Here is a 12,496-nt window from a genome sequence, read left to right as displayed (position 1 = left end):
GCTCACATTCCGCCGAAAGCACTTTCACCGTGCTCGCCTTGAAAGTGAAGGATGGCCAGAGGTTGGCGTTCGGTGTTGGGATAACTGTACGAGTAATACGAGCAGAGAAGAGTGGAAAAAGAAATTTGCAACGGCGCGTTTATTTGCAGAGAAGCATCGAAGGCATCTCGTGCCGAGATGTGACATTCGTGGTGCTGCTATTCGTAGTCAGTGGTTCTAATTTACAATTATAAATAAATTTTGCAAATAATATTGCAGAACTTTAGTATGCATTTCATTGCTACATTGGAATGGAATACATAAAAACAATAAACTGTCGTCTCAAGATTCACGACTCGCAATACATTTGACTGGAGTTTCAATATTCAGATCATCGGTTAGTTATTCAACGGAAAGTGCATATCGAAATGCGTTAAATTAATCCGGAGCGTGGACAAAACATTAATATTCCAACATAATTCATGCATCAGCTAAGACATGCCAGCGTAGTGGAGGGAGTGAAACCCCCGAAACATCATCATCCCTAGCGATCCCTGAGCATTGGGCGTTCCGTTTCCGACGGATGCTAGGAGAAACTTATGAAACTGCGAAAATTTTCACGATGATGCAACTAGCGCGCCAATAGCCGCCCAAGATGAAGACGCCTAACGGGCCACATGGTTCGAGTTTGATCGATCGTGCGTTGCGATCGGGTGCGTTGGAGATTGCAAGGGCATAATGTTGCGCACAATAGGATAGTACCATTCGGTACGCTTGTGGTAAATTGGAAGAGCATTTCAAGTGAAGGAAACTACGGTAACGGCTTCAAGTGCCGTGCGATCTTCTTCCGGTAGCCCGGATGGAGTGGCATTACGAAAGTGGTTTTTTGCTGTGAGGTTTTTACACAGCTTTACGTGAAGCTTTACTATTAATCTGGTTAGTTCTGGAGAAAGTGTGCACCAGATTGATTTATCGATGTCGAAAACAATTCAACAACTTTATCTGGTTTTCATTGTGATAGTGAGTGTTTGCTGGTGGGCATAGGTATGCGGATTAACAATGCAAATTTAAGAAGCACTTTCAATGTCTAACGTATGCTACGGTTGAAAATTTTTGCGATAATCTGTTGGAGCTTATTTTTTAAATATTCATAAAAATTTAGCACATTTAGAAGAAGTGATACATATCAAATTCTGTTTGCGATTGCTCTCGTATTCTGATCCTCGAAAGATACGTAAATTTTGGAAAGACTTTACAGCAGTGAATTTCCTAATTTAGACGATTTTTTCCTCAACATTTTACATTAACTTCAATTGGTTGAATGAAACAAAAGAAATTAAAAATTTCATAATCTATTTATCATTTTATTGTATCCGTTTAAGCTAACCTAAATCACGTGATATCTCCATCATCATAACTCATCCGTCGCGCGCACATGCTGTTGACAGGCTTAGCGCATCCCGCCGGAGAGTATATGTCGGAAATCTCTAAACATTGCGTGTCTCTAACTGTGGGAAAGTCATAGATAGTAGCAATTAAATGCTTATTGCATCTGGCACTTAAAAGACCGGCATTCAAAAGTGTGGAACATACCGGCGCACTCTTACCCTCGGTACCATTTCACGGTGTAGAACACACGCTGGAAGTCGTCGAGCCGAGTGTGCAATGTTTGTTGTGAAGTTTAAATGATTAGTTCGAAATTGGCTCTTATTATAGGAGATGATTTTCATATTTGAGCTAGCTCGTTGTTTAGTCCTCCTCCCCAGTAGTTAAAGCCGAACACATATGGGTACGCTTTGGCCGAATTGCTATTCCCGGTGTTTATCCCATCCCATCCGTCCGTGCCATGATGCCTCGCCTCCGTCGCACGTTTTGGGATGATGACGCAATGGGTTTGGCCGGCCGTGCTCCGTCTTGTTTTGCTGCAACCTGCTGCCCATTGCATCCAACTGCAACCAACCAGCCAGCCAACGGTCCAGCGACTGTGGACGGGCTCACGTCTAAGCAGCAAAACGGCCAACGTAACCGGCAACGCTGCTAAACCGAACCATCGTGCGCTCGTATCTATGATTACGCGTACGTGTGCGGCCTTCCTTCGCGACTCTGGGCGGCATCGAGCAGCGCGGTACATGAAGCCAAGATTACGTCTTCGGGGTACTCACGTGCGCTCTCGTGAGATGGTATGGTTTGACGTTTGTCACCCCGTTATCTGCCGGTTGGAAACTACTGTCCTATCGGAAAAAACATTGAAATGAAAGAGAAAACTGAGAGTCACCAAAACATTCGTTCCCTTCGCAGGACAAGTGGGGGGGTGGGGAGATGTACGAGTTCAGGAACGATGCAAAAGTAAGTCAATGGGTTGTTGACTGGTTTGTGTGTGAGTGTGTGTTTTGGTTTTGACTACCTTCGTGCCCACCGTCTCACCAGACACATCGGGGCACGGCGAGGGAATCGTTTGGTCGAGTGAGTCCGTGCTTTACCGAAAGTGGACAACGTGGAGTTGGAGTGGGCACAGCCTGTTGGTCATCACAGTTTGCGCATGAGTCGGCGCACGTACGCATAAACAGGCTTATCGTTGTAATAATCAAAACACATAACGAAGGATGAGGAAAGGCACAACAAGCGGAGACGCCCCGAGGAGCAGTTCCCAACAGATTGCTCTCACTCTCTATCTGGCCACCAGCCTGGTAAATCTGTGGAAGAAAGGCGCTGTACCACGTGGTCCGTCACCGAGATCATTTGCATAATGCAACTAGAAACATCATGCGTACGCTCCCCATCGTAAAGCGGTTGCTTCCCGTGATACGATTACAGCAGCAGCAGCAGCAGTAGTAGCCTTCCTCTGTAGAGCCTGTTGATGAATGAGACGAATTAGCTTAGCCTACCGGTAAAGCATACACATTATCCTCACTCACTGAGTGGTCAGGTCGGGTGTATGGTAACCTGAATTTTCCCACCTTATGCGGACGGTAGACGAGGATCGGATGAATATTGGTTTCATTGCTTTTTTTTGTGGCCCTCCGATCACTCCTCACGTTCCGCTGCGCTGTTGTTGGACGTAGCAACCGGAAAAACGGACCGCTGTCACGCTAATTGCCGTGTGGAAGTGTGCCACGGAGTGACGGTTCGGTATTAACGATTTAATCATAGATATTGGTGTGTGCCGATGCCGTAATCATGGCGATAATTAATCCGCGATCGTCATTAATCGGGCATCTGTGCATGCAGATATGTGCTGCGATGGCAAACAAATGGCTACTTCAATGTTTTCTTTTAGAAGATGATGCTGTTTTTTTGTGTACTTTGTGTTTGTTATTACTTCATTACAAATGGCTTGGGCTTATCTAATTTTTTGTTGCATTAAATTGATAATCTGAACAACCATTTGCTTCGGGTACGTATGCAATTGGACGCCTTTTGCAATGCCTTTTTGGTATTGCTTAATTTTTGCAATAATTTTTCCATTCGGTTCATCACGCTTTTGCTTGCGGCACGAGCCTGTGGCGCATTTAGCATTATCAACCTGCCACTCGAACCAACTGTGGGAAAAAAGCTGGTAAAATTCATTTCTCTTCAACTGTTTTGCCTTCTTGAGGTTTGGTTTGTGGCGACGGCAGAAAAACAATTGGAGCTTGAAATGTTTAACACTTACGAGAACATAGCGCGCAGTCCGGTCCGTGCACGAAGAGGTCCCACCTCATTGCGGGAGAAATGTTTGGCATGGTTTGCAATCATTATCGCATCAACATTCGTTACATGACAGTATCGATTTAATGGGCTCTAGTCAGCACTTGATTTATGTTTTGTTTGTTTTTTATTAAATGAAAAACTAAAACTTAGCATCTGTTTTGAGCTAGATAGTAAAATTTACCATAAATAATTTACAGGGTTTTCGAGGGTTTTATTGACAAGTTCACTGAGATGGTGTTGTTGTTCGAGCAATACGGACTGGCCGTTCTTCATGAATAAAAAAAAAACACTTGAAGGCGAATTTTAATGGCGTCGACAAGTTCTATAAAAATGTATTTTTTATGGACACAAATCAAAACTAAATATTTGTAATGATGTACTATTTTTATGTGTCATTGATTATTGATTAAAGGCATCTATTTAATACAAATACTTGTTAAATATTTGGATTGAATAAGTTATGTATATTTTATTTAAATTTGATTAAATGTCCTTGTCTAATTTATTTAAATTTAGTATTACTACACACATGCTTGTTATTATAAAACCCATGTCAAACGACGTCACTTATCACTATCCACTTATCACTTAGAGTATCTGAAATGCCACGGAACTGTTCCATAAAAAAATTGAGTACTGTTCAATGAGCTTATGCAAACCTTTATGTTCCCTTTTTGGATTTAACTTCTTCCGATCGTATACAGTTTAATAGTAATGCATGTTCGCAGTCGGGTGAATGTATTGCTCGACGGAACCAAAAGTGTCCAAAGTAGTATCTATTGCGAATTCAAATGTCAGTCAAAAGGAGTGGCAGCTGAAAGAGAATACCACTGCTGAGTGTTTTCTTGTTGTTAAAATGGTGTAATAGTTTGCTGATGGTTTGCATTTCCCCATTTTCTCCGTTGTGGTCGACAGCAGTGCGATCCACCGTCGGACGATCCCTGATGGTATGTATGTGACATTGTTCACGTTCACGCACGGTAGAAATGGTTCCTTATGCAATTGTTTGTAACGGTGGATTATGCGATCGCCTTTCGGAACCGGACGCATGCTTGGTCACGTCAATGCGCTTCCATAAGGACGGAGGACGGTGGTGAGGCAGTCGTTGCTGAACGCGGTAACCTTGACGGGTGCTACAAAAATAATGGATCGTACATGAGTTGGTTTAGCCTTTCGTTGAGATACTGATCATTAAAGAGGACATGTGTTACCAGTGTGGATGTTTCTAATGTATGAAATGGTTGAAATTTAAATGCAAGCGATACATAACTAGCAATCTTTTTGGTTTACCAATTGTTGTACAATTTCCTTTGCTTTCTGATTTTTCGTGATACTATTTATCCATAAAAGGATGTAGTCTGCGGTCGGTGGAAACGGTCCGGATAGAATTTGGAATAATTTCATTTGTGCAACAGACCGGCGCATTTGCACCACCATTGTAATACAAAACTTCAAAATCAAGGATCAGGATGAATTCCCTGTAAGAAAAAATTACCGCAAAATATTAAATTCGTACCACTTACGATTGTGTTAGCAAACGTTGAAGGAGCATTAATTTCGAAAATGATTTATATTTCCAGTACAACAAAAAGCTTTCCAATTTGAAAACCCTGTGAATGACTACCAAAAGCTCTACTGCGAGTGTGTGTTCATTCGGTAGAATGAACCGGTGCGCAACGTATTGCATACTTTTAGGCGGATAAAAATCATATAGTTCAACCAAACCACGTAATTAGTGAAATACCTTTGTGAGCTCAAGTAAAATAACGTGCAATTATCAATCCACGCATAGAATATTGACTATCGTTAGTTTTGTGTTTATAATGGAAAAGCAAGTGATAGAAACAATGACGAATATTTGTTCACCCGAATGCGGATGCTGATTAACGGCCCAAAAGCATTAGAAGCCAACAGAAGCGACACAATTGCATGGAATTATGGAATTATGTAAATTATCACTCCAACCTGCCGTACGTTCGATGATGCATCAGGTTGCCCAATAAACCGCCGACCGTCGTATGCGGGGCACATACACTTTTCCACGGTTAGAATTTGTAATGAAGTGCACACCGCCCAGTAATACCAGGTCAATGCATAGAAAATGGGCAAAAGATCAGTGAAAAATGAAGGAGAAAATCTGTAGCACACCACACCTTCGAATATTTCGAACGAAACTTGAACCATCCATTAGTATGTAGCGGATTCTTTTGCCCCACATTTTCGATGTGGATCATACGGCTAATCAGGGCTTTCGTTTTCTCTAGCGTTGATGCTCAGTTTTAATTGGTGTGATTTGTTGGGAGAATTTAATGAAGTTTCCGTCTTCCCCCACCTCCCTCTCCCCACACACCCCTTCACACGTACACGGAGGTGATGCGGCCATTCGGACCCAGACACGTCGAACGGGGTCATAGCGTGTACGGTTTGTGGGGTTGCGTCAGTGATATTTTCTTTTACGGAAGGCTAATTGCAACGTCTAATGTAGCTTCAATCGGTTTCATCTATTCACTATCAATTCCATTTATTTGTTGGTAACGTTTACGTCTGTTTTTGTTGATGTTCGTATTTTAAATGTACACAAGAACGAATGCTTTCTGTTGATGATCATTCATCATTCATCGTGTTGATGTTGTGTTTTTTTGTTTATTTTATTCCTTACGCCAGTATTTTGTTTTTCCCCCTATATACCCCCGTACGCCACACTGTACAAAACCCTTTTATTCATTTCTACAACAATGTTTCATTTGGAAAAAACACACACATACACACACACACAGACGCGCGCGCGCGCCTTGGCACGTTCGGCTGATGAGCGAACGCGGGTCACCCTTAGTCTCTACTACCACTACAGTTACTGCTATCTCCTACCTACTACTGGATGCCGCGTGGCTAGAGTTGTTGAGGTTATCCAAATGAAATTGTAAAAATTTTTCTAAAACAAAAAACTTCACATTTTTTGCATCACACCCCAAGATTCGGCCCCCTTTCGGCAGGCCCCCCGAATCCCGGATGCGGATCTACACATATAGCGAACACGTACATATTTTTACAGCTACAAAACACTCATACATTCCGCCGCACGCTTTTCTGTATCAGAGCATCGAAGAGTATCGAGCGTGTGATTATTTGACTAGCTAGAGTTAAGTTAAATTCCGTTTCGGGTTCCGGGCGTTCGGAACATCCGGTGTCCCATCCACTCCCGGACGTTACCAACCGACCAGTCGGCCCCAGTCCTCCTTGATCATGTCGGCCGCCTTTTCGCCGATCATGATGACGGGTGCGTTCGGGTTGCCGCTGATGATGGTCGGCATGATGCTTGCGTCGACCACGCGCAACCCTGACACACCGTACACGCGTAACCGTGGGTCGACCACGGCGCCCGGGTCCCAGCTCGGTCCCATCTTCGCCGTACCGGCCGGATGGTAGATCGTGAAGGTAAACTGCTTGATCGTGCACGCCCAGTACGCGTCGGACATGAACGGTAGATGCCGGCAGCCGGGCAGCGGGATCGCATGCGGACGCGAATTGAACCGCTGGAAGGCTTGCGTGTACGAGATGTTGATCGCAATCTTGATGCCCTCAACCAGCACGGCCACGTCTTCGTCGTGCGCGAAGTAGTTCGGTTCGATCGACGGTTGCACGAACGGGTTTTTCGAGCGCAACCGCACCCAGCCGGTGCTTTTGGGTCGCAGCAGCAATGGCAAGATGGTCCAGGTTTCCGCATTCTGGATCGGTTTGTACACGGTGTTGTAGAACCCGTCGCGTAGGTTCAGAATTTTCCGAATGTTCTGACCCCCGTCCGAGTTGACCGAGCTCGGACCGAAGTGGAACTGAATGTCGGGCCACTTGCCGGACGGGTCCGCGTACTTGGTGTTGACGAACGCGACCCCTTCGATGCCCGGGAACGTCATGGGGCCACGCTCGTTGAGGAAGTACTCGAGCGCTACCGGGACGGAGCTGTACCGGGACGTTTTCACCGTGACGGGCTGGTCGACGAGAAACGTTAACCCTCCCAGCCCGACATGATCTTGGAGGTTATCGCCCACGGGCAGATCGGACACCAACGGTATGCCGAGCTCGGCAAGATGCTCGGCCGGTCCAACGCCGCTGAGCATCAGTATCTGGGGCGTGTTGAGTGCCCCCGCGGACAGTACGATTTCTTTGCGCGCGAACACATACTGCCGCTTCTGTTGACGCACGAACTCCACGCCGTACGCACGGTGCTGCTCATCGAACAGAATGCGGGTGACGTGCGCGTTCATGGCAATGTGAAGGTTTTTGCGCAACCGCACCGGTCGCAGGAAGGCTTTGGATGTGCTGCACCGGCTACCACGGCGTATGGTCGCCTGAAGCAACATAAAGCCCGTCTGATCTGCGCCGTTGATGTCGCGATTTTCGTAACCCATCTCCTGCCCGGCCGCCACAAATGCCACGGAGAGTGGCGTCCGCCACGGTGCCTCCTGCACGGTAAGGTAGCCCCCGACCCCATGGTACGGTGACCGGGCCATGTACGGATTGCGGTTGTCTTCCGATTTGATGAAGTACGGCAGCACATTCTCGTAGCCCCAGCCGACGTTACCCTGTTCCTGCCAGTAGTCGTAGTCGAGCCGATTACCACGCACGTACACCATCGCGTTGAGTACGGACGAGCCGCCCATCACCTTGCCGCGCGGCCAGTTACACCGGTCGCCGATCATTGCCTGGCAGTAGCGCCGATCGGCCGAGGGCGTCGTCTGGTACTTCCAGTCGTACTCGGTCAGCTGAAGATAACCGGCCAGGGAGGGCACATCCGTGACCTCGTTCTCGTCACCGCCAGCCTCGAGTAGCAGCACCGACCAGTCGCCGATCTCGGACAGCCGCGATGCCACGACGGCTCCGGCCGAACCGGCCCCAATGACGACGAAGTCATAGTATCGCCTTAGCTGCGAAGAAATCCAACAGACAAGCGAAACGGGATGTGACGTTAGCGCGAGGCATGTCTAGAGCGAGGTTTGGCATGGCATGGTACTCACCGTTTGCTGGTCGGTGGGATTCGTCTCCGGATCCACACTTTGGTATCTATAGTAATTGACTCCTACAGCTAAAAGTGGTATGAGTGTGAGCAGTGCGATAGGGGTGTGCGCAAGTCCTCCAGCTACTGCCGCTACGGAAGCGAGTCCAAGAGCCATTGCACGGTGCAGGAAGCTGATGGCGTCTGATTGTTGCGTTTTTTGTTGTGTGCCTTACTGACCGTGCTAGAATCAGGTTGCGATATTAGGGAAGAGCGCGGTGTTTTGCGAAGAAAGTGTTGGATTCTGAACCCCGGGGGGTTTCTTTGTGGTGCTGGCAGGTGGACTTGTTGCGTTGGCTGACGCGCCAAAAGCACGGGAAAGAAGTAACGTGTAGTTGCGTGCTAGCACTAGCCGCCGCTAGATCCAAACATCCAGATCCTGCTTCGGGTTCTCGGACAGTATCTTGGGTGTGTAGTTCCGTATGCCGCCGGGTCGCACCTTCTGGAAGAGCAGCTTCGCGTTGCGGTCCTCTTCCTCGATGTCCAGGTAGGACTTGATGTACAGATGCTCGTTGAGGTACTTGGTCTGCCGCTCGACGCTTTTGTATGAGGAGGCGGCCGATGCGGACGAGGCGGACGATGTCGTCGAGGCGGTGGACGGCGAGCGGGACGGCACGGCGGACGAGGTCGTCGAGGAGGTGGACGAGCCCGTGTGGTGATGGTGGTGGTGATGATGATGGTGGTGATGGTGGTAGTCATGTGCGGAGGTACATCTGGAGGGCAAAGATTTCTCCTGGCCCATTTTATTAAAGCTCTGTACGAAGATGCCCACAATTTGATGCATCGCGAAGGGAGAGAGTACATAGAATTTGAGGAAGAAGAGAGAGAGAGAGAAAGAAAGTTAGTTAAAACTTATACGGCACACGCACGAACCCATACACTAACACACACACACACGCAATTCGGGGTGGTGCAAACGGCTCAAGAACCGGGTTAGTTTGTCTGACCACACGCCACTCACCAACATGCTACTAATAGGGGTGAGCCCCACCGCCATACAGGGGCGCGATGTCTGGTAGCAGGAGCACTTCCCACTTTTCGACTATCGGTTTGATTTTGACCGGATCCCCATGCAACCGGGGCTCGGGGTATTATTCATGTTCCCGGCGGCGATCATAATTACTCTCCAGTAATCGTAATCTCATTAAGACTAACTGTTTCTTCTCCACACGACGGCTAGCGTTTGGTATGTTACATCCTCACCGAATACAAAACAAAAACTCGTTTCGATTCATCTGCCCAATCGTTCGGGTTTTTGTTGCTTTCTGGGAAGCTACGGGACTCGTGGTCGGGACGCATGTGCTTTGCTGTGTTTGTGTGTGTAAGCTGCAAACCCGTCTGGCGTCATCTTATTTGAGTAGCTATAAAACGACGGCACGTGGACATACGATGAAGGTTTGCCAGTACTCCAATGATCTTGATTGCTAGATAGGCTGTGGGCCAATGGTCTGAAGTTCGGTAACTTCATTTCCGGAAATATAGGTCAACAGAGGAGACATTCGCTTTTAAAAGGATGGAATGGGAAAACCTTCAAAGTTTTTTGTGTCTTCAAACTAAAACCTCTCAAATCTCAAGTCTAAAAATACGACTGATGGCTTCATCAAACGCCCCACATTTAAGCGTTTTTTTAACGTTTGGCATTTTGCGCTTTTCAGCTTGAAGTCAGCTTGATCTTTTAACTTGATCGTTTCTGTAGATATAGCGATCGTAACTGTCAAGTTTGTTTTTAATGTGTTAATGTTAGTGATATCAACGATGGTAAAATATACAAAATTGATTTATGACCGAAACCGTAAATAATTCTATAATAGTATTGTCAAGTCGTGCTTATTTACAAGCTAAGTAACATTTACCACAATTGATTTGCCCAAGGTTCGCAAGAGAAGAACCCCCCCCTCTAAACCGCCACCGGTTCAAATAATTTGCCGGTAAAAGAGTGTCACGATCTTACTCATTGAGCTGTGAAATTTAGAGACTATCACTTTCCTCCATAAACGATCCGTTCGGTTTCCACCGTCTGAGGCGTGCGCTGTTAAAAACCACAAGCTGCATTTCATTTTCCCAGTGCATGCCCTTCGTTATCCGTTCGTTTTGAGGATGTTTGCTGCCTTCTTCCGCAGGTACAGCAAGTGTTTAGTGTGGTGTTTCCCTTTTCTTACGTTTTAACAGCGATTTTCTTGCTTCTCGCGCCAGCTTATCCACGCGAGACCCCTTCCGCATTCGTTCCTGACGGTCAGCCTGACGTTTGTGGGGTTGTGCGGGATGGGAGGAGCAGCATATGTTCAATGTCAATAAGGAACACAAGCTTCTCCGTCATAACGCAGGCATACCAAGCATATCGCTGAAGGTTTGCGGTTTCACTGCACGCGACCACATGCATCGCGGTTCGAATGCAATTCTTCATGGCAGTTGGTTGGCCACTTCCACTGCCAAGTGTTTGGTAAGAGAAACGGCACTCAAACAGCTGTTTTGCAGGTTGGGGTCAACTGGGTGTGTGTGTGTTTTTTTTTTCGTTCCACCGTGTCTATTTCCTTCTATTTCCACGCTTTCCGTGTTTCCCATCGCCGGCCGGTGGTCGAACCGATTAGTTAATGATCACGTTTAATTAACGTATCGGGAAAAGGAAAGTAAAAGTGATAGTTTTGCTGCAGGTGGCAGAGTACTCGGCACTGGTGATAGCATCAATTTGATGTCATTTTTACAACCGCTACTGGTAGCAAAAAGTCGTCTCGTTAAAATAGAAATTGCTTTGGAAGCGGCCGTGCTTTTATTGGGATGATTTACGATGTGGAACTGAAGGGTACGAGAATTCACAATTTATTGCACGTTGAAGCTATAAAACTGTTAGTCTGATCATTAAGACAATAAAATGAGTGCAAACATGTAATGTTTTATCAAGAATCCATGCCAATGGTATTCCTTTATTAGATATTTTTAACCTTAGCCGATGGTTTGGCAACGAACGGTGATGAAATGGTTGTTTGCTGATGTAGTTGCGTATTTCGTTCAAGCGTGTGATCCATTCCAGAAAGATAGCTCTCTTCTACCCCTTCAGTTAACCCCTCGCTGCAGCAAGACGCTGGGCCAGAAGAGCTTGAACCTCTGCCAAAAAAGGGAAAAACAAATAGATGCAAACAGATTCAAAATGGATATGATCCGACTAGAACCAAGTAGATGGACGATTCTTACGGGCTACTTTGGCTGCGTTCACTGCTTTGAATGGTACAGCAGGGTTCAGTCCCTGACGCAGCTGGTTGCAGTAGTCGGTAACGGCCTGCGATGGTTTCGAAAGATCCAATACGTACGTTTCACCGTTCGCCGGGTTGCGGATGTTCGCCGTAGCGGTACGTCCCGCAACTGCGCCGATGATCTTTGGCAGCTTGCAGATGCAGTCGTTAAACGACGTGCACTGTACGTCCGTGCGGTACTGACCGTGTACGGAGACGGCGATGCAAACCAGCACCAGGGCGATACAGATGAACTTAGTCATTGTGGCAGTGTAGTAGACAGTCGGTGGTTTGGTATATGTTTAGTGGAAAGGTACCAAACGTTGCGTTCAGGCTCAGAGTACGGGGCGATGGGGCACACCAGTAAGTTCCGAAGACGACTTGGTTCAGCTGAGGAACGCACGTAAGTTTTATACCGATCCCGCGACCCGTCTCTGATGCTGTACGAACTGGTCGCTAGCCGGGAATGCCTAGTTCCGGTATGATTACAATAAACCTTTTTAACGTTGGTGCACCAGCTGTCTAACTTCATTTGTTTATGGCGGTCTTT

The 12,496-nt window shown here is 46.7% G+C and overlaps 3 protein-coding genes across 3 annotated transcripts; all 3 read right to left on the bottom strand.

Moving 5' to 3' along the window:
• Positions 1-6,875: 6,875 nt before the first annotated feature.
• Positions 6,876-8,837, bottom strand: LOC128710092 (glucose dehydrogenase [FAD, quinone]-like). The gene is made up of 2 exons (XM_053805132.1): positions 8,682-8,837; positions 6,876-8,591 (listed from the first exon to the last, which is right to left on the bottom strand). The coding sequence occupies exons 1-2, from the start codon at positions 8,835-8,837 to the stop codon at positions 6,876-6,878; spliced, it is 1,872 nt and encodes a 623-aa protein (XP_053661107.1).
• Positions 8,838-9,077: 240 nt separating this feature from the next.
• Positions 9,078-9,461, bottom strand: LOC128710093 (knob-associated histidine-rich protein). The gene has a single exon (XM_053805133.1). It carries the CDS (start codon positions 9,459-9,461, stop codon positions 9,078-9,080), a length of 384 nt encoding a protein of 127 aa, XP_053661108.1.
• A 2,313-nt stretch (positions 9,462-11,774) lies between these two features.
• LOC128709267 (uncharacterized) lies at positions 11,775-12,209 on the bottom strand. The gene is made up of 2 exons (XM_053804255.1): positions 11,909-12,209; positions 11,775-11,821 (listed from the first exon to the last, which is right to left on the bottom strand). Exons 1-2 carry the CDS (start codon positions 12,207-12,209, stop codon positions 11,775-11,777), a joined length of 348 nt encoding a protein of 115 aa, XP_053660230.1.
• Between the last annotated feature and the right edge of the window lie 287 nt (positions 12,210-12,496).

This window comes from Anopheles marshallii, chromosome 2 (genome assembly GCF_943734725.1).
Source record: "Anopheles marshallii chromosome 2, idAnoMarsDA_429_01, whole genome shotgun sequence".
NCBI lineage: Eukaryota > Metazoa > Arthropoda > Insecta > Diptera > Culicidae > Anopheles > Anopheles marshallii.
This window is presented reverse-complemented; position numbering and strand designations above follow the sequence as displayed.

Coding starts and splice junctions, on each gene's coding strand:
- LOC128709267 (XM_053804255.1), bottom strand. CDS start 12,209: ATGACTAAGTTCATCTGTATCGCCCTGGTGCTGGTTTGCATCGCCGTC. Junction 11,822..11,908: donor GAACGCAGCCAAAGTAGCCC/GTAAGAATCGTC, acceptor CTTTTTTGGCAG/AGGTTCAAGCTCTTCTGGCC.
- LOC128710092 (XM_053805132.1), bottom strand. CDS start 8,837: ATGGCTCTTGGACTCGCTTCCGTAGCGGCAGTAGCTGGAGGACTTGCG. Junction 8,592..8,681: donor ATCCCACCGACCAGCAAACG/GTGAGTACCATG, acceptor ATTTCTTCGCAG/CTAAGGCGATACTATGACTT.
- LOC128710093 (XM_053805133.1), bottom strand. CDS start 9,461: ATGGGCCAGGAGAAATCTTTGCCCTCCAGATGTACCTCCGCACATGAC.